This window comes from Mirounga leonina, unplaced genomic scaffold, assembly GCF_011800145.1.
Source record: "Mirounga leonina isolate KUSES-001 unplaced genomic scaffold, KU_Mleo_1.0 Mir_53, whole genome shotgun sequence".
NCBI lineage: Eukaryota > Metazoa > Chordata > Mammalia > Carnivora > Phocidae > Mirounga > Mirounga leonina.
The window spans coordinates 101,838,402-101,860,702 of NW_023270807.1; the positions used below are offsets into that span (position 1 = coordinate 101,838,402).

The window sequence follows — 22,301 nt, forward strand, 5'->3', positions numbered from 1 at the left end:
AGGCAATGAGAAACAGACAACACATCTATAAAAATCTACATCTGTGTATGATGAGACTCTACTAAAGTAGAAACATATGAGTGTTTTAGTGACTGTAGTGCAAAGTATGCATATCCAAAAATATTTAATTGATTCAAACTTTACGAATGTGTCTTTGGAAAATTAAACAACATCTAGAAAATCCTGACTTGAACAACAGAAAAGTTATAAATAAACATGACTTCAAGGAGAAAGCACCTAACTCATTTGATGTAACGTTGGCTAATGGCTGGGCATACACTTAAGCTAGCTTCTTATGAATAAACTATATTAAACTCAATTTAAAACATCTTTGACACAGTGTATCCCCCATATTCCATACCACTGAGCCACTAAAGATTAGAAAAAAAACATTAACTAGTTTAGTTGGATTACATGGCAATGCAAGCCAAACCATGAGTCATAATTTAACCAAAAAAAAAAAAATCCAAGGATGTTTACCAATTGGGCGGCTTCCCTAAGAAGGGTATTTATAGCACAAAGAGCTTCAATTTATCCTTCTGAAATAAGATTCGGTTATCACAGACTGAGAAGTGAGGCTAAACATAGCAGTGGGGTTCTAAAACCTACATATGCGGGAATACTTGGAGTAGTTGAGCTGAACCATACGTTACCATCGCTTTGTAGTACATTTACCCGGACATTTAGCTTCACACTTTACTTGATTTCTTTGCATGTCTAGATGCCCACCATGAACTCCTCAAGGAAAGGGGCCTCTTTGTAGCCACAAAATATCTCAGAGCTTCTGTGAGCACTTTACAAAGGACTGGGAAATTAGATTGTTGAAATAATTACAGAACCTAATTTTCTTTTAACTGCATTCTTTAGAATAGGGATGAGGAGGTCATAAACTTGGCAGACAGGAGAATGTAGTGCTCCAGAGCATGGGTTTTAGAGTCACAGAGTGCAGGCTCTGCCACTCAGCATGTGTGTAACCATGGGCAAGCCTGAGCTTCAGCCTCTGCATCTGGAAAATGGGTATAATAATAATGCCCACCTCAAAGGGTGTTGTGAACAACACAGGTGAAGATGCATATGAAGCCTGTGGCATGGTCACTGGCACAAACCAAGGGTTCAATAAATGTCAGCTATCACAGTGCCTTTGCTAAACATTTAAAAAATTGGTAGACATTTATTGCATTTTTTGTTTCATTATTGCTAAATAAATTATAATCTCATCTTCTTCCTAAATCAGCTCCTCTTTGAAACTCCCTTAGAGAAAACAGAATATGCTAGACATTTTCAAAATCAACACATGGAACTGCCATGAGCATATGCAATTTTTGTGGGCACATGCTATTCAAAGGGCACTATTTCACGTCGTTTGTGCAGCACAGCTAAGGGAAAGAACTCAGATTTTAAAAAGTATATTGTCAGTTAGCTCCAAATGGCTGTGAATCAGAAGCATTTGTAACATTCTAACTCTCCTAACTGCCACACAAAAGAATGTCCATTCAGTTATTCAAGTATTCATTCATTCACTCACTCAAATATTTATTGAGCCCCAAACTGCATTCAGGCACTGTTCTTGGTGCTCATGATATATGGTAGATAGAACACCCAATGACACCTGCCCTTGTGGAGCCTACATTCCAACATGAAGCCAAGTTCACCTAAAATAAAGCATTTACTTCGTCATTCCCTTTATATAAAATAATATAGTGTCTCATTCATTATATCAGACTTTTATATTACTAATAAAGACCCTTATATATTTTTATATACTTTTTTCTCTCTTTACTTTTGTCTCTTTTCTTCAACCTGCCCTTCTGCAACAGAAACTGAATATAATATCCCTCTCAAATACAAGGCAGATACTTATAGTTATTAAAGCTAAAAACAAAATTGCAATAATGCAGCAGATTATTTTTACAACTATGCTGAGTGGCAATAATTAGCTTTATTCCCACACTCCGCTAGCCAGAAATATAGTAAGAATGTGATTTTATATATATACTTTTTTTTTTTTTTTTTGCTACTGCAGACAAAAATGCCCTACATGGATACTAGTCAGCAGTTTTACTTCCTTCCTCATAGAAGGCTGAATACCCATGAAGCCCTGAAACAAAGAATTCTCTTTTGGGAATGGGTTTTGTTTGAATATGACTTTCTCTCTTTCAGCTAAATGCAAACACCACTGGATTTATTAAATAAGAAGGAGCTTTCAAAGTTAATGAAAGTGACATTTATGAGAAAAGCATAAACTAAAATGATGGGATAAAGAACATAGAGAAAGATTCATTGGATTGTCTTTAGCTGCAATGGAAGGTGGAGCCAAAGCTTTAAAATTCTGCACACGTGTCCTATTGAACAGGATCCTTTTTACCTGGCTGCAGTGAGATCCAGAAGATGCTGCCACCGGTCGTTGACCTTCCCAAGCTTGTACTCAATCTCAGAGGCTTTGCTTTCATGGCTGGCTCGAGCAAGTCGTTCTCCCATTTGCTGGAGCTGTATTTTGTTCTCTTGGGCAACAGCAATCTCCTCTTGATAATCCTGCATAATAAATAGCAATCACAGAGATCAGAAATCATATTTTTAATGCATTCAGCCTGGCTCCACTAGAAACATGATAATTACCATTTTCTATTGCTTGGAATAGTTTCGGCCATGAGGAATGCTGTGTGCTTATCAGTCCATGTACACAAGAATTAGGGGTACCTACTATTTTCAGGATGTGCATAGACTCTAGATTGAATTTTCATAAAGATTTTCTTAAAGAGAACTGAGATATTTTTATTTACTTAAAATGGGCATTAAAAAATCATTAACAGTGTATACATAGATATAAAGACAAAACTTGAAGGATTTTAATGCTGGGAAATTATACCTTATTGTTATAATCACCAACCTGGGTGTTATATTCAGAATCAATCCTCATACAAATAGTTGCTAAGAGGCTTAGAAGTTGTGTGTATGTGCGTGTGTGTGCGTGTGTGCACAATTATATATGTGCAACTGACATATATGTGTATTTATATGTAAATGTATATAGGTGTTTTTGTCAATTATTTGTGCAGAATGCTTTAAAAATGAATACCTTCATTTTAACGAGCTACCCTCTATACAATGTCAATATTTTACAACACATAAATCAATGGCAAATTAACTCGCAAGAATAATAACCATTAGTCTTAGGGGATTAATGGGTCTCAAACGTTTTTCATTTACCCAGTTGCAGTACTCACTCCTCTTAAAGATTGTTTTGGATAAGGAAGTACTGGCTGCATATGCATGAGAAAGGCCACTGAATGGCATGGTTTAAGTGGATGAATGGACATCTCCTATTTTCCCCAACCCGCACCGCCTGACCAATGATCCTCTTACTCCTGCCACAGTGACAAAAGCCAATCTTTAGAATCCCCTTTTCTTCATTTTTGGGCTAAACGCCTGTCATGCAGCAAATACTGTCTCAACAAAATAATACACAAAGACAGGTTAGAGGGTCATGGATATTTTAACCCTCTCCCGCTCTAAAGTTAGTGTGGCAACAGGGCTATCCTCTCAAGTAAGTTATCAAAGCAAGAAGGTCCCTCAAAAATGAGAGAAGCCAGTGCAGGTCTATTTGTTCTCAGTGCTGAGTGCTCTCTTTAGGTCCAGCAACCCCACCCTATCTACTCTCCATTTTATGTTACTTCAACACAGTGGAATTCAATGACCAATATACCAGATGCACTGACCCCAAACAGGCAAGCTCATAAAGACTTCTTTTGAAATCTCATTTTATATACAGAATAGTATAGCTAATATTTTAAAGATTGTCTGACATTGTGCCAAATAGTGTAATAAAATTATGTGAAAAACTAAAGTTTTTCTACATTTTAAATTGTGATTGTATATTGTCCAAGAGACAGCTTTTTCCACACCCCCCAAAATATGCATCTTAAATTTCATGAAGAAAATCAATGATTTCTTAACCAAAATTTATTCGATAGCAAGCTTACTATAATACCTATAGTCCCTTAATCATGTCCTGTTGAGCATTCTCTGATATATGGAAACTATCAAAGTCCAAAGCTATTGGCAGATGTTAAAATGAAATCTGTATTACCTTAGTTCACATTTTAAAGGTTTACAATATCAAATATACAAATGCTTATTGCTAGAATGTGACATTTTAAGTGGAAGCTTTAAAGCTATTAATATCGCATGCTTACACTGGAGTTTTTTCCCTTTATGTGCATGCATGGATAAAGATAGTTTTTCCTAATAATTATTTGTATTTATTTTAGAATGAATGAGGCTATAATTCATTTATTCAGTATTCGGTAATAACTGAGTACTTATGAGAAGACAGGCATTGCTCTGGGTGCAAGAGATACAGCAATGAACAAAATAGGCAAAGACACTTCGGGCAAAGCTGACAATCCAGTGGGGCTCCCACTGTAGACAGATAACAAACAAGTAAATAGGGAAAGTATGCTGTGAAGCAGACAGTGATATGTGTTAACAAGAAACATAAACTAAAATAAAATCAAAATGATTAATTGTTCAAAAACCATGTGGAAGCACCACTGATACCATCAAAAATATTTATTTTTTATTTTTTATTTTATTTTTTTATTATGTTATGTTAACCACCTTACATTACATCATTAGTTTTTGTAAAGATTTTTTTTTTTTAAAGATTTTATTTATTTATTTGATAGAGTGAGAGAGCACAAGCAGGGGGAACAGTAGAGGGAGAGGGAGAAGCAGGCTCCCCGCCAAGCAGGGAGCCCGATGCGGGGCTCGATCCCAGGACCCTGGAATCATGACCTGAGCCGAAGGCAGACGCTTAACCATCTGAGCCACCCAGGCGCCCCAAGATTTTATTTATTTATTTGTCAGAGAAAAAGAGAGAGAGAGAGAACCCAAGCAAGGGGAGTGGCAGGCAGAGGGAAAGGCAGGTTCCCTGCTGAGCAAGGAGCCTGATGCCGAACTCCATCTGAGGACCCCAGGATCATGACCTGAGCCGAAGGCAGACACTTAACCGACTGAGCCACGTTTTCATTCTTCTGTCTATGCATTCTGTTTTACAGAGATAATGTCAGTTTAATTAATCCTAAGAATTTTTTCTTTTAGTCCCTCTCTAGTGATTTTACCTCTTTAAAAACAAAAACAAAAACAAAACACAAAAGAAAACTAATACACATAAATGATTCCTTCTGAACAGGTAGCTAAAACTGAAAAATACTGAACATTTATCTATCAGCAGATAATTTACTTCAGCATATCCATATATATTGTATGTAAAGAGGGCCTTTCCATACGTTTATTTCATATTAAAAAGATAAAACATTTAAGATATAGTGCTCCTTTTACAGGAAAGTAATTTAATAATAAGTAAAGCCATCTTTTACACCTGTTAAAAGTATGCCTAAGTGTTATGAAGAGTAAAAACATATATAGCCATGCATCCTGTACCTTCTTGAGCTTCTCTATCATTTCTTCAATGAGGATGTCTCCATTTTGAGAAACTTTGCTTTCCATCTGGGTCAACCATTCACAAAGCTCCTTGTTCTTTTCACTGAAGACTGCCCATTCATTCAATCTCTCACTTACTTGCTGCCGCCTTAAGGAGAGCTGAGAAGTTTAAATGGGAGAACACATAAAAGGATAATCAGAGCAGAACTTGCACCCTGAGGAAAAAAGCCAATAAACTGAGTTGGGTGGACTGGAATAAGTAATAGTTGTGCAACTCTTTAGGTCACTGTTCCTTGAGGTACAGTCCCAGGTGGGATCTAGGAAGGTTTCACAACAAGGACCTGCTATGAAATGCCAGTGGGAGGCATCCAACCCTCTACTTCCCTCCTGAAGAGCTGCATGCACATTCATTTATTCAAGGTTCTGAACAATCCAGCCTCACACTGCAATTGGTTCTGCGTAGATTTCTACAGCATCATTGGATGTACTTTTCCTAAAAGAGAAGGGAGAAATAGGAAAGAGGAAGGGATAGAGAAAGAAGGAAAAAGGGAGAAAGGAAAGAAAGAAAAATAAGGAAGAAAAGTGAAAAGGGAGAATGACCTGAATCGTAGGCATCTGCAGAGTGAAGCAGAGGGACACAATGCTAAGAGGTCAGAAGACGGATCCCTGTGACTCAGCTCTATACCGATTCTTTTATTTTGGGCAAGTTCTCTTACTTGCCTGCCTGCTTTCTTTTTAATTTATTTACCTTTGTGTCTTTTTCATTTCCTTCTTCCTTGTGCATAATGGCTTTATTGAGACATAATTCACATACCATACAATTTCGCTTAGCATAAAGTTTTCAAAGTTATTTATGTTGTAGCATGTGTCCGTACTTGATTCCTTTTAACTGTTGAATATATTCTATCACAGGGATAGACAATTTTTATTTACCAACTCATCTGTGGATGGATGTTTTGGTTGTTTCCACATGTGGCTATTATGAATAATGCTGCTATTGTGTGTGGAGACACATGTTTAGTTGCCTTTGGGGTATATACCTACGAGTAGAATTGCCAGGTTACATGGTGGCGCTACAGAGCGTCTGCACCAATATACATTCCCACCAGCAGTAGGATTCTCCTTTCTCCACATCCTCACCAACATTTGCTATTACCTGTATTTTTGATTTTGGTCATCCTAGTGGATGTGAAGTAGTATCTCACTGTGGTTTTGATTCGCATTTTTCTGATGGCTAATGATGCTGAGAATCTTTTCATGTTTCTTGGCCATCTGTATATCTTCTTTGGGGAGCTATCTGGTCAAATCCTTTGCCCATTTTTGAACTGGGCTTTTTTTTTTTTTTTTTTTTTTTAGCACTGAGTTGTAATAGTTCTTTATGCATTAGAGACACAAGGGGCCTGGTTCTTATCTCTTAGTCTAGAGCGATCCCTTCCAGTATTTTAAAATTGTATGACTTCATAATACTCTTGTTTTTGCAGTGCTGGTTGAGATACTAAGGGATATTTTTAGTTGAGCTAAGCTACATGTTAGCAAAATATAATGTGATTTGAGTGGCAAGAAGATGATCCTTTTTTATAGATGTTCTACACACTCTTGTTGATAATGCTAGACATTCCACCAGTCATCTCATCGCATTAAGCACCTACCTCTCAATTTTCTTTTTTCCCACTAACATTTTATTATGAAAAACATTAGACATACAGAAAAATTGAAAGAATTGTAATGGTAAGCACCCATAATATACTCACTAGACTCTAAAATTGTGAACATTTTGCTCCATTTTGCTTTAATACATATATTCCTTTATCCATCAATCCATTTTACTTTGTGATGCACTTCAAACCAATTTCCTTTTAAAAATCAAAATGAAAATATTTCTAAGGTACTATACACTTCCTAGTTAGCAATTCTGCCTAGGGTTGGCTCTGTTAATGATTGGGTAAATATTAGTCAAGGTCCCACACAACCCAAAATGTCTATGATTCTACATCTAAGAATACACCTGGTAATTAGGCTTTGAGACCAGGTTCCCTATGCTGGGGCTAGCCCTAGTCATACTGAGCTGCTTAGATAGTGGGCCCTATAGCCTAACACAGTTTCTGAAATGTCACCATTACAAATGCATTCTTTTGAATTAATTATGATCTTTTAAAATAAAAATTTCTCTGGGTAGGGTGACACTGATGAATCCATTAACTATTTCCCCATTAGTACAAGTCAGCTTATCATTAAGTTTTCTTTGAGGCAGAAAAATACAGAAGACCCCAAAAGCAGTGAATTTACTTGGGGTCGATACTGGTAGGAATAGGCAAGGCTAAGAAAACATAGGTTAAAAAGTTTTAGAGACAAAGTTCAACTACAATAAGCTATACCAAGACCGTGCCACAGCTAAGAGCATGATCCTTCCAGCACCCCCTTTCCTCTCAAACTCTGATAGCCCAGTGTATTCAGATCTTCTGCAGAATGCTAAGATTTGGAATTTTCTGGTGGATATGACTTTTTCCCTCTCATTCACACAGCATCCGAGTCAAGAGTGTGGCTGGTCATTAAAATTCTGGTTCAATTGATGTCCAAACTGAAACTATATTTTCATAATTGGGACCTCCCAAAGCAACTGTTTTTTAAGACAAGAGTAAAAGCCCCCGCCCTTCAGATTTAAGATTAACAGGTCTTGCTATGTATAGCTCCTCCTTTCCTCTTCCCCCAAATCTTGGCCATGAGCAAGGATGAATTCTAGGGCTTTCCCCTACAACATCTGCAGGGAAGATGACCACATAATAGAAAAATACTACCTATTTCTTTGAGAGGTAGGTTTTATTATACCCATTCCAGAGAGACGAAGAGAAGTTAGACAAATTCGAGGCATTTGTTTGTAGTCAATACGAGACAGAACCAGCAAAGCATGAGTCTTTGATACAGGCTGTGATATAACATTATGATCAAATATCCAGAGGCAGCTGAGATTCGAAAATAGTCTATCACTTACTAATGATATGACCAGGGCAGGGTTACTCATCTTCTCTATGCCTTACTTCCTTCATTTGTAAATGAATTTTTCATCTGTTCCAAATCTCATTAAGCAAATGTTTACTGTTTGCAGTAAACAAGTGTCTACTATGTGCCAAGCCCTGACATATGTCCTGGAAGAGTAGGCTCGTAATAGAATACAAACAAGAGTATTTAAGGGTATACAAGGGTATACTTATATTGAAAAAAATTTAAGGAAGTAACGAGTACATACTAAAGGTTTAACAAAAGCTGGCCATTAACAGACGACGACGACTACTACAGGGCATCATTTGAGTTTTTAATATTTTTTCCCCCTTGACACTCAGGTAGTCAACACCTCCACTGAGTAGCTTGAATATGTGTCTCTGGTGCTTATCACACAGCACGAAAGTGTTGCTTTCATTTGCTCACTGTAAAGCAACAGCTGAAAGAAGAAACAGGTAGACCACAAGCGCTGGTTACAAAGCAGCACCAAAAGCTTCTCGAGAGATGTCAATTCATAATGGAGACGGCGTTTTCCTTTCGGTTTGTAAAACTGACATTTAGGCTATATGATAAGCGAACATTACCCTCTCTTTCTTTGGGGTTAGCTGAAACCCTTGAATTATTTATCAGCTTAGCACATATTTAGGTTTTTCTCAAGGTCACAAACACTCTGCATTGCCAATAGCTGGCAAGTACCGGCTGAAACCTCGAGTGTGAGGCAGCTGAACAGGAAATACATCCTTTTCGACTTCAAATATTTTTACCATGACAATTTGAAAAACACCAAGCAATTACAATGATGATATATTTATATCTCAACTAGAATTACACACAGATCTACAAACCCAAACGGGGATAAAAACGGATAAAAGCTCTGGCCGTGGGCAGACAAAACAAACCATTTGGGGAGTCTATTTGTGAATGGTATACTCTCCTATGTTAACTCTCCTCTGAAACATTTACTTACAGCATGTCTTCCTCATTCTCCTTGGTAGTCCCAATGACTCCTGCCTTCTCATCCGCTGATTCGATCCGACTACGAAGAGACAACTTGCTCTCTAACCGTGGATAACGCCAGGTTTAACTAAAGTTTTTAGCTTTTAAAATGAGACCATAGGCTCAAGCTCATTTCCTTTTGTGGTTTCATACTTGACAGAGGTACTCCGGAAACACTAGCTCAAGGACTAGTAACTAATTTATATTCCTACTTGCAGTTATATCCTAGCACCTTTGGTATGACTACCCATGACTAAAATCTCACTGGATTCAATAGTTTTTTAGATTGAAGTAATGTGAGATCAGTATGCTTTAGCTTCATGCCTTAAGACATTCAAGTTAGAAAGTTTCTAGAAACACTCTGTATTCACTGTACTTCCTCTTTTTTTTACTTAAGTCTTAGTCCACTCACAGGTGCAAGGTACTAATCTCTTCACGGCATATCATATGATCAACAGCAGCCTTCAAAATGTATTTCCAAACACACTGTTGCCTAGATATATCTAAGTCTGGTGAGCAATTTTAAACATAGACACTTTTGTCCCCTTTTTTCTTTTTCCAGCTTTATTGAGATATAACTGACATATAACATGGTGTAAGTTTAAGGTGTACAGTGTGGTGATTTGATACGCATATCTACTATGAAATGATAACCACAAGATTAGTTAACACATCCATCATATCACATAATTACTATTTCTATGTGTAACATGAGAGCAATTAAGATATTAGCCATAAGAAAAGAATGAAATCTTGCCATGTGTTACAACATGGATGGACCTAGAGGGTATGATGCTAAGTGAAATAAGTCAGTCAGAGAAAGACAAATACCATATAATTTCACTCATATGTGGAATTTAAGAAACAAAACAAATGAGCAAAAAAAAAGAGATAAGCAAAAAAAAAAAAAAAAAAAAAGACTCTTAAATATAGAGAACAAACTGGTGGTTGCCAGAAGGGAGGGAGGTGGGGAGAAGAATGAATTGGTGAAGGGTATTAAGGGTATACTTATATTGATGACCACTGAGTAATGTACTAAATCACTCTATTGTATATCTGAAACTAACATAACACTGTATGTTCATGATATTGGAATTTAAAAAATAAAACTTTAAATAAATTAATTAAAAAAAATCAAATACTGACTCTCTTAGTGACTTTCAAATATATAATACAGTCTTGTTAACTATAGTCACCATGCTATACATTAGATCCCCAGAACTAATTCATTTTATAACTAGAAGTTTGTGTCCTTTCTACTTCATGGCATTTTTACACAGTACTAGTTTTCCTAAATCAAAAAATATTGTATAATCATAATCTTCTTAACTTCCAAAATATTCAAAGACCTTATCATTATTTTACATTTAAAGGAACATAAGTATAATGACATAAAACAAATGCCTTAAAGTCTTCTTTTAATTATTAACAGGCACTGGAGATAAAAAGAAATGGTCTTCATTCTCAAGGGCCTCATAGTCTTGAAATAAAGTCAAAATATTAAAAAAAAAAAAAAAAAAGACGAAGAAGAAGAAGAGAGAAAAAAATGTACTGTCAAATGATGGCACAAGCCAAAAGGGAAATGGGTGTTCAAAGGAATAGGAAAATACTGAGGTCTGAGCATCTCAAACAATGACATCACAGGGGCTGTGGCATTTGAAAAAGATGGGTTAAAATCAGACGGAATAGTCAGTCTAGGCAGGAAGAGTGGTCTGAGCAAGGTTTTGGGGTAGGGCAGTTCCTGGCAGGTTTGGGAAGGGAATGGAAGCCATTATCTAAAGTGTTATCTCTCTGAGAGCTTTGAAGACATCAATTAGCCAGAGAAATAGGTATAGTATAATTAATTTCACAGAATATGCTGAGAAGTATTGAGTCAGCAAGTAGTGCCAGATTTTTCTCAATTTTAAGAAAGACAAATGAATAAGGCTCATAAAAGTAACTGAAGATTGCTGTGATCATTTTCCATTATTTGTACACACCAAGTTATCTTGCACTTATATGATATGCCATGATAAAGTCCTTGCATTAGAAAATTATATGATAATTTACTGGATAGTTATGTATTGATTTTGGGTTGAATACTTCAGAGAAGAATAAAGTATTGTGATTAGCACTATCACGCTCAATGTGAGTTTCTCATTGTGTTCACTAAGAATATGAAGCTCCGTGAAAAATGGCTCAATTAATTTTGAACTCAAATCACTAGCATAAACTGTTTATAGAAATCATCTCTTACACCCCTCCCTTTTAAAAGTATAGATTCATAGAAAATTGTTCACACACTTAGGAAGTGTGTTCCAGAGTTTCCCTTTGGCTCATGGTCTGAGAAATATCTTGGTTTTAATCTAAACATAGAGAGAAATTCACCTAACGACAAACTTCTTGTTGATGTCAAATGAATCAGGAGGCTATGAGCCTCTTAAACTCTGGTTAATGTTTCCTGAAGCATGAAAATAAGCATCTCTAAAGTCAGAGAAAGTGGGGAGGATGGAAGAAAAGAGATCTCTAGGATGGCACAGCTGGCCTGAAACTGGGGAGGCACAAAGAGACCCCTTCTCAGAAGCCCCTTTCTCATTCTTGTAACACTTGCTTCTCCCCACCTGGGTCGGTCCTCTGTCTACTCCACTCCTGTGCCTTTACTCAAGCTGCAACCTCGTCCAACCCGTCCGCTTACTCCCTCCACACCAATCTGTCTCTTCAGCTCCCCTTCTCAGCGCTCAGCTCAAGATTTATCCACTGCAACAAGTGTGTCCTTTATTTCCTGCAATGCACACTGCTATACATTGTTTTAACTTGTTTATACCAGTTGCCTTCTTCACTGTACAGGTTCTTCTGGACTGATTTTAGTCTCAGCTCTGTTATAAACTCGATGGTAGGAACATCTACTATAGCTTGTGAAATTCACAACTAATTGACTGATTCATTGAACAAATACGGACCACAGGCTATTATGTGCCAAGGAGAGCAGTCGGTTTCAGCATGGGGCACTGCTGACGCACTCCCAGCTTCCTGGAGGGGATGGTCTCCAGGCCCTCAGTCAGAACCTGTTCTTCTCTTGTGGGCCTTTAATCTATGTTGTTCTTCTTTGCCTTTGATGCCTTCTCATTGTTTTCTACCAATCTCTTCCTTTCATTTCAAAATCAAAATCCAATCTGGGATCTCAATTTTATAGTATAATGCACAAAGAAGGTACTTAATAAATGAATCACATATGACTAAAAATGCCAAACCATGAATTACTAGGAAACTACGATGGTAAATCAACAGCCACAACATTTCCAAATACAAAGCCATTTCCACAGTATTAGCTAAAAATGCAAATAAAACAAAGGTTTTTCACATGTTTAAAGTAAGAAAAAGACCACCTGTACCTACGAAGATCACATCCATGAACCAAAAAACTGTTTTTCCTCTTACAATATTATGCCAGTCAGTGAAAGGGACAGCAAGAGAATCCAGCTGAGATGCATCTCAAATATAATGTTAAGATATAATTTTCTTAATCTGAAATAGTCTCACAAAACCCAGAGTTCTTCCTCTGTGTATACTCTGAGTTACAGGCTAGGTCCAAACATGGGTCAAGCCATTTGACATTCCAAGTCATCTTCCAGTTTTCCACCTTTCTGAGCTAATGCTCCATGCAGAGTTTGTCTTACCTGGTGGCACAGTTCTTCCCACTGCCTCTGCAGAAGCTCCATGCGTTCGTTCAGGATGGAAATATCATCAGCGCTAATGTAGGCACAGAGGGTGTCCTTCAAGAGTGTCAGCTGAGCCAAGTCATCTGTCCAGCTCCCAGCTGCATTTTCCAGTTCCTAGATTAAAAAAACAAAAACGTGAATACCCCCCATGAATATCTATCATCAACAATTTCTGAAGTGTGCTAGGAATCCCCTCTTGATACAATAATTTTTCCATCCATTCTATTTGAACATCTCACTTGGTCTACTTTATTTGCTCTGGTGTTGTCTGGTCATTTGCCAAGTTCTTCTGATAAAACCCCAGGTTGTGGGGCACCTGGGTGGCTCAGTCGGTTAAGGGTCTGCCTTGGGCTCAGGTCATGATCTTAGGGTCCTGAGATGAAGACCCGCATCAGGCTCCCTGCTCAGCGGGGAGCCTGCTTCTCCCTCTCCCTCTGCTACTCCCCCTGACCCACTGTGCTCACTCTCCTTGCATGTGTGCTCTCTCTCTCAAATAAATAAATTAAAAAAAAAATAAAACAACCCAGGTTGCTTGACATATCTTCCTATGATCTCTTTACCATTTAACTGATCATTTTGGCTCACCTTATCTTTCTTTTTTTTTTTTAAGATTTTATTTATTTATTTGAGATAGAGAGAGCATGCACAAGCAGGGAGAGGGGCAGAGGGAGAAGCAGGTCCCCCGCTGAGCAGGCAGCCGGATGCTGGGCAGTCCCAGGACCCTGGGATCATGACCTGAGCCGAAGGCAGATGCTTAACTGACTGAACCACCCAGGCGCCTCTTGGCTCATCTTTTCTAAGTTGAAATTTCATCACTGCCTGATCTTCTTTACTTTTAAACTGATTTCATAAACTGCTAATCCAGCCTTTACTTTTGTCCTGAGTTAATGATCACGTTAATAAAATATTTTCAAAAAACCAAACTCCTGGGGTCACGTTCATCCTCAAACACTATGAGTTTACGTTCTATGATATAGACTTAATAACGTAATCACTGAAAAGATCCATTGCTGTTATTACTCAGTTGAAAATAATGGATTGAATTCATTTCCTGTAGGAACACAGATTTCTTCAGGTTACTGAAGAAAATATTATGTACTCTGTCCTTTTGGGAAATGATTTAAGAAAAAACCCCATAAAACAATATTTGGATGGGTTGACATTGGTTTTTGCAAAGCTTTTAACCGATGACCAGTTTTGCAATTTGTATGAGTCTTGCTTTTTGCCAGCTGTTGATGCTTTTAGATTCCAGCTAATTTTGTGTATAAATAGAGTATTTCACATGGCTTTTTCTCCTCTCTTTTTGTCTCTTCACACAGGAGACAAGTTTCCGAAGGCAAAGGCAATTAACGGTACTGTCTGAGGCTAACTTCTCAGGCAATTTAGGCAAACAAGGTTTTAGTCTGAATTTTCCAGGTAATTGCTTTGTTTTGCTGCTAAGGGTGGTTTGGGTTAGAAGAGCAGAGAGCTGGACCAAAATGCATCCTTTTAATCTCCAAACTTAATAGCCGGGTATGTTTGTAACTGTTGTATTTTGGGAGATGAGGTCCCATGGTAACAGTATTTGGCTGAAAGACCAAACCATCCAGGTGGAGTAAATACGCAGTATTTCTGCTTATAATCGTAGACATATTAAGCTGTCATACCAATGTAAATATTTCCCCCTTTTAATGCCCATTTCTAGCCCCTAACTCAAATATCAGATATAATCCATGGTGTAAGGATTATAAAAGAAACAACACCACCACAAAAACTAACTGTTTCAGACTCACAGGCTCCATTAGATGAGTCCCTGTTGTAAAAATACAGCCTCTGGATTCAGGCAGCCTTGATATTTACAAACTCGGAAATGTTATTAAACTTCTAGAAGCCTCAGTTTTCACATCTGTAAAAGGGAAATAATAGACTGTCCTCATGAGCTTGTGTTTATGTCAACTGAGATAACGCTGTGTAGTCACTGCCACATAAGAGTGGCCCAATAAATGCCCATTTCTGTTTATCACAGTTTTCTTTAATCACTTGTTAGAAATTTAACATCACAGATTTAAAACAAACTTTTTAATCTTTGCATGCTTCTGAATTTACATCTCAAGATAATATTTTCTTCATTTGCCATCCATGATGTAATGTATATTACCTTTTATTTTTCCTAAATCTGCCTCTTTTTTTTTTTAAGATTTTATTTATTTATTTGACAGAGAGAGAGCGCGAGCACAAGCAGTGGGAGTGGGAGGGGGAGAAGCAGACTCCCCACTGAGCAGGAAGCCTGATGTGGGACTCGACCCCAGGACCCTGGGATCATGACCTGAGCCGAAGGCAGACGCTTAACTTGACTGAGCCACCCAGGTGCCCCATAAATCTGTCTCTTTCGAGTTTCAAAGGATATCCTTAAATTTTGATACTGAGGAAAAATTCTTAAATCCAGGCTTTTTGTGATTTCAAGACTTCTTTAAAAAATGATTTTTTCTTTAATGCTTATGACTTCTTAGCCAGTGTGAAGCAGAGAACTTCTGATTAAAATCCAAATCATTTAAGTATGTGTGAAGTTTTTTTTAAAAAAGATTTATTTATTTATTTTAGAAAGAAAGAGAGAGAGTTGGGGAGGGACAGAGGGAGAGAATCTTCAAGCAGACTCTCGGCTGAGCATTGAGCGTGGGGCCTGACCTCACAACTTACGAGATCATGACGTGGGCAGAAAACCAAGAGTCAGAGGTTTCACTGATTAAGCCACCCAGGCGCCCCAGTATCTGTGAAGTTTTACAGCATTACTCTAGGGCAGTGATTTGCAAATGACTGGGAAACACAAGGACATGTATTATTTGGGGGAGGAAAAGCATTTGTAAAGGTAGTTTTGACTAGATCTGCATCTTGCTCAGCAGAGAATTGTTATCCAAATACTTCACTTGACTATATAGGTATGAATGGAACATATCCTACAGCCACTAAATCACACTGGTCTCAGCAAACTCATAATGCAGGAAGCGGTCTGTATTAGCTCCTGATTTGCTTCCAACTGCGATTTGAGGTGTTGATCGTGATCTTTAAGCAGTCAGGGCCCTGAGTACCTGAATGACTGTGTGTCTCCATGCAGTAACTGAGATCAGCTATTTACAGTTCTTGTTTTCCTTACAGAAGAGTGTGGAGGACAGGGTGTTCCCCTAAGGGCCACTGTCTGCAGAATTTCCAGGCTCCGAGGCTCGCTCTCCTTTCTGTGAACTAGACTATTCTGCTAGAACAACTCTCCAGTGTAGATGCTTTAAAAAGATTGTGTTTATTGCTTTTGACCCAGCTTTTAAATATCTTTTAATGCTGTGTTTATATTTCTCAAGATAATCCATAAACTAGTCTATAATTTCATCAACTGCAATAAATCAACAACCAAGTCTCACCAAAGTTGTCTGCCCTAATGCAATATCCAGGAACTTGCATCTACATGTTCACAGATGGAGCAGATTGACTGAATTATGCTTTCAGAGGCAATATGACAGCAGAAGCACAGAGGTAAGTGATGGCTAAAAGCTCAATCCAGTCATTTACCTTGCAACGCATTTGTTCTGCATGCAGCTCTTCGTGGTGATCTGGGAGAGGTTGAGAAAGCTTCTTTTTGAACGTTCGTAGTTTCTCCAGAGAATCAGCTATTCCATTCTCACATTTTTCCCAGTCCTATAATGGGAGAAGAAAGAAATTTCATGGCTTTTTTTTTTTTTTTGTAGGAAACTGGAACAAAAGAAAAACACTCTTCTTAATCCAAGAGAAACAATTAAAGATTCACTGGAGAGTCCACATCCATTTGTAGGCAGCATCAGAAGAGTTGATTGAGTTCTACACTTACATATGTGACGTTAAGCAGGTAATATGCTATGCCTCAGTTTTCCCTATGAAAATGGGCATAACACAAACTCTATAACTGTTGGAGGGCTGGAGGAAGCAATGGTGTGAACACATCAAATACAAGGCCCAGAATATGATGGGTACTCAAAAATGTTATCTGCATCTGGATCAATCTGCAGAGGTAAGAGGTAATCGTACTATTCTGCCTCTTTCCTAACTCCACCCATAAGGTGTCTACATGACCCCAAACGCTTTATAAGAGATAAAAAAGAGGATATGGAATCTCTTCCATATCTCTTGAGATTACATATTTCAGAGGCAATATGTAAAAATAATATAACCCTGACTCTGATTCAATTCATTATATGAACAGTATGTGGTACATACATTTGATTTGTTACAGAAGTAGAACCACAAGTACCAAAGGTTGGCACTGGGTGGGCTTCATCTTGAAAGTGCTGAAACGTGTATCACAAAGGGTTGAGTATATAACACATAAAAGCTGAAACAATCAATAAATGGAAGCAGAGAGATGAGGCAAAATTTTAAAAATATACATCCAGTATGTCAAATATAATGAGTGCTCTGGAGAAGAATACAGCAAGTTAAGTGGTAGAGAGTGTGGTGGTAGAGACCAGCAGATCTCTACAGAGTGACAGAGAAAACATACATTATGTGGTTGTTTTGGACGATTATACACCAAACTCGTAGCAGTGGTTACCCCTGGGGAAGATTACAGGATTTGGTGGTGGTATAGGGGAAATTTCATTTTTCACTCTACATACTTTAATTATTACCTGAATTTTTTTTATCAGATGCATGTATTTTTTTTTAATTAAAAGAAAAAAAATGATAGGATCCATAATGGAGACTTGATTCTTTATAGCATTAGAGCTACAGATTAATTCCTGTCTAATGTCTCAGAGACAATTCAAATTAAATTCACCTAAACAAATCTCCTTAATTTTGCCTATGACCTCCCATTCCTTACCCCCCCCACCCCACCTTCCTGGTGACCCTTCTCAGTGGCCACTCCCCACAACTAAAATTACTGGGTTCCAAAGAAAGACAACTAGAATTGCTTTTAGTAATAAACCTGGTGCCAAATCATGCCGCCTTTCCCTTCACATTATCTTTTCCATTGTCACCAGTTTTTTCTTGTCTGGGCTCTTTCTGTGTTCTTTCCTGATGCTTTATTTTTAGCACAGCAACCCACAGGTGCTATGACCAAAACTGTCTTCTGTTAGAAGTGCTGACTAAAGTGCCTCCCTACTCAAAAGGTCTTTTGGTTTCTAACTGAACTGAGAATTTGGCCCAAGATTGTCATTTCTCTTTTAAATTCCTTCAGGGAACTTCCTAGGGTGCATAACCACATTCCCTCTTTCCATTTACCAGAAAAAACACAAACTGTCTGTCTTGGTCAGATTTGTACCCATTCCCCTTTGTTAAAGTATCTCTGTGTTCCCAGGCTACAAGTATTTCATCAGTGCTAAGCAAAGTGAGATCCTCTTACTAAACTGAACAGCGTTCTCAATGAAATCATCACACGCTCTGAAACCTATCAACATGCCATCAGTGAATGTTCATTGATCTAAAAGAGAAAAGGCCGGTTTCTTATTTTCCATAACAAAATTAAGAGGCCATAGTGAAGCAGGTGAACATGAAGGCCACAGAATTAGAATCACTGTATTTTGACATATTTACTCAGAGCATTAAATCAAGGGCTAAAATTAGATAAGCATTATAGCAGTGATGTGAAGATACACTAAAATAAAGAAAAATGACATTAACATTAGAATTTAGCTTCATGAATTCCTTCTTAGGCAAATGGGTCCTAGTGTATGATTTAAAATAAAATAAACTTTAACAAGAGAAGAATAAGGATTCCCCTTTCCAAGGGTGGCTTAGATTCCAAAGCTATAATCCAGTCTTTTTATCACATGAATTACAAGGAAATAACAAAATGTCATGGTCTGCAAACATCTATCAAAGTGGATGTTTTACACACCAACAAACAGACTGGCAAGAAAAGCAAATGCAGTGACTCAGCCATTTCGCCTAATTAAAGTCTTGGGAATGAGTCCAAAAATCACATCACAAATAAAGAAAAATATATGATTAAAATGATCTCTACAGAATGAGTTACAACATTTTTAATCCTTTCCTGAAAGCAAAAAAAGAAGAAAAAAAGAATCAGACATATTGTATTACTGATGAATTGTGCTGTGTGCAAATAATAGTTCTTTAACAAATGTTCAGTGGCATTTTTGATTGATTGTTTCCCACACAGAAGGTAATATATTATTAAATAAAATTCAACAGAATAAACCCAAAGGGTGTGCATACTTGAAGCATTATAAAAGCAAAATGTGTTCCATTACCTTTAGTTACTATCTGTGATCCACAAACGTGGCAAGCCAAGTTTAATAGACAACTTTGTTGAAGTGTTGGTGATTATCAACATATATAAAACTTTCCTATTTAGCTCTGTTCACTCTTGAATATGAAAATAATATCAACAGTGATAATGACCATCACTTATTGCATGCTCAGTGTGTGCCACATGTTTACTTTCATTATTTCATTAAATCCTCACAATACCGTCTGAAGGAGGGGTAATCATGCCTACTCCAGAGAGGAGGAAACTGAGCCTCAGATAGGTTGAGTTAATCAGGTTAAGTTGGTTTATTATGGTTTTAACTTGGCTATATCTGGCTCCAGAAACCATGCCCTGTACCCAATGCCTTCCAATTATGTATTGCGTATGGTTACAGAAAGTGAGGGAGAAAGTATCTTGTGGGGGGTCTGGATAAATCTACCTCTCCCTAAACTTGCGGTGTGATTAGTATGCTCTCTGTATCCAACAAAAGGCTTAATATACCTCCTGAATTTTATCTCATAGCAACGTGCTTGGATAAACTAAGATGAAATCAAGAGTGTCCTCTTGGATAGGTTTTTCCCTGCTGTAAAATAAGAGATATCAATCTTAAAAACCACTTTAGAGTCTTAGATCAGGGAGTGGAATCTACTCTTTGCATTCCTGTTTGGATTTATAAAATCATCACAGGGCTCTTGGCTCAGCACCGACCATTAATCAGAATTCGTCACTTGGACAGTCTTATTAGACTTAAAACTACTCAGCTGGGGGATTTTTCTGAAAGACAAACTGCTGAAAATTGGGAAACTTCTCCAGGTCATGCAAGACAGGACAAAGTCTTAAATGAGACACAGGGCAGGGGATCAAAATACTGCAGGGTATGACTTAACGATCTTTGCTTTGTCTGGAAAGCTAACAACAGGAGGGCGCAGCAGGACCACTTACGTGGCTTCTGAAACTGCATTACATCTACAGGAGCAAAGAGCTGAACTTACTTTCAGCAAGAAGGCCAGCTTTGTCTTCTGCTCCTCCAGACGCACGCTGGCTGATTTCCACTTGTCCTGGATTTCCGCGAGCTCGGCCTGCAGGGCGGCCTCAGCCCCACTGTCGGCTGAGAGGAGGAGCTGTTTGCCCGCCTCCACCGTGAGGATGTAGCTGCCTTGTTGACGCAGGCCCACTTTTTCTTTGAACTGAAAGGAACCGTAGCTTTTTACTTTCTCATTCTTTTCTTCACCAGGTCCCTATTGCAAGTGTGTTTAAGCGACCCTACAGTCTTTCATACATTGCATGCCCTCTTTATCCAACATTTATGGAGCTAGTACTTGGGCGTGAATGAAGCACTGTAAAAATGAATGAGAGTTCAACAGGGGAGGCTTAATTTCTGTCCCCAAGTTAAATACAATCACAGTGCAATACAGAAACTGCTCGAGGAGATTGATGCACAGGGAACACACTGTTACATGTCTCATTTGTCTTAAGTTTTATTAGGATCTTTTAATTTCTTCCACCAAAAAAGGTTTGTGATGCTCGGTTCATACAGATAACCCACTTCCAAGAAAGACCCGTGCTCAGATATCTAACCCACATGGATGCAAGACAGGCTTCCTCAAAGGGAAAAGGCTTCATGAGTCTTGGAAGACATATGAATACAGTCAGATGAAGAAGGACCTAGTGTGATGAAGGCCAGGAGTCAGGGAGAAGAATCCTTCCATGCAGACAAATGAAGATGGGCAAATTTACTATATGAGATCAGTAGGATGAATTCAGGACCTCGGTGTAGTTTTCAGGGACTGGAATACAGTAGACAGGTGAAAGAGTGGCAGAAGATGATACAAGATCACACCTTGCACAGGTATTTTTTTAACAGTGAAAGTGACTGAGATTCACAGGAGAATATTAAGCAGGGAAGTGATGTGTTTGGATTAAAACACTCTGCAGCAGGGTAGAAAATGGAATGGAAAAGGGCATATATTGGATACACTGAAATAGGTTAGAAAGCTAGTGTCTCTGTAGGTAAGAAATCAAGAGCTCCTCATCTAAGGTAGTGGCAGTGGGGATGGAAACTGGGAGTGTGTTAGAAATGGGGAGGGAGAGAACAAGAATATAGCTCTAGAGTTACTCTAAAATTCCTAACTGACAGACCAGATAGCTGGTAATGACATTTCCTCAAATAGGGGACATGGGACAAGGGACTGCCAGAGAATGGCTCATCCAGATATTACAGGCTCCGTGGGAACCCATGGAGTATACCATGTCTATGATGCATATATATATATGCATCGGGCCCAGCCGCTCACAGACCCCGTGCACGGCCCACACCAGTGCCTCCCAGCAGCTCACTAACCTTCAGCATGGAGGGAAAGGCAATGGCCAGGAATGGAGCACTTTGCATTGATTATAACCATGAGCAATTTATATATATATAAATATATATATATATAAATATATATAAATATATAAATATATAAATATAAATATATAAATATATATAAATATATATATATATGCATATATATATAAAAATATAAAGGCAGTTGAATACATAAGTTGAAAGCTCAGGAGGTAGATGTAACTGGAAGATAACACGTTGGCCCTTCTGTACTAGTAGGAGGCAGACGAAGCCATGGGGGGATGAGGTCTCCCAGGAGAAAGGAAGCAGCAAACAATGACCTCTAAAGCAAGAGGAGACATGAAATACTGGGGACGACTGATCGGAGTACTAGGAGGGAGCCACCTAAGGGGCTGGAGGCCCAGGTTCCCAGGCAGATGGAAGGAAGGGGCCAAACCAGGAATGGACCAAGAGCTCAGACAGGACTAAGACTTTTATCTTTTCTGGAATACTCAAGTTACACGTTTAAATTGCTCATGGTTATAATCAATGCAAAGTGCTCCATTCCTGGCCATTGCCTTTCCCTCCATGCTGAAGTTAGTGAGCTGCTGGGAGGCACTGGTGTGGGCTG

General features: G+C 38.2%; 1 protein-coding gene across 1 annotated transcript in view; it reads right to left on the bottom strand.

The window, feature by feature from the left end:
• The window catches only part of SYNE1 (spectrin repeat containing nuclear envelope protein 1), a 428,272-nt gene that overhangs the window by 52,290 nt on the left and 353,681 nt on the right, over positions 1-22,301 (bottom strand). The window contains exons 125-129 of the mRNA XM_034991032.1: positions 20,337-20,531; positions 16,671-16,796; positions 13,092-13,247; positions 5,443-5,601; positions 2,366-2,532 (exon numbers count right to left, since the gene is read on the bottom strand). Coding sequence (XP_034846923.1) covers positions 2,366-2,532; positions 5,443-5,601; positions 13,092-13,247; positions 16,671-16,796; positions 20,337-20,531 — 803 coding nt within the window. The remainder of the gene's footprint in view (positions 1-2,365; positions 2,533-5,442; positions 5,602-13,091; positions 13,248-16,670; positions 16,797-20,336; positions 20,532-22,301) is intronic.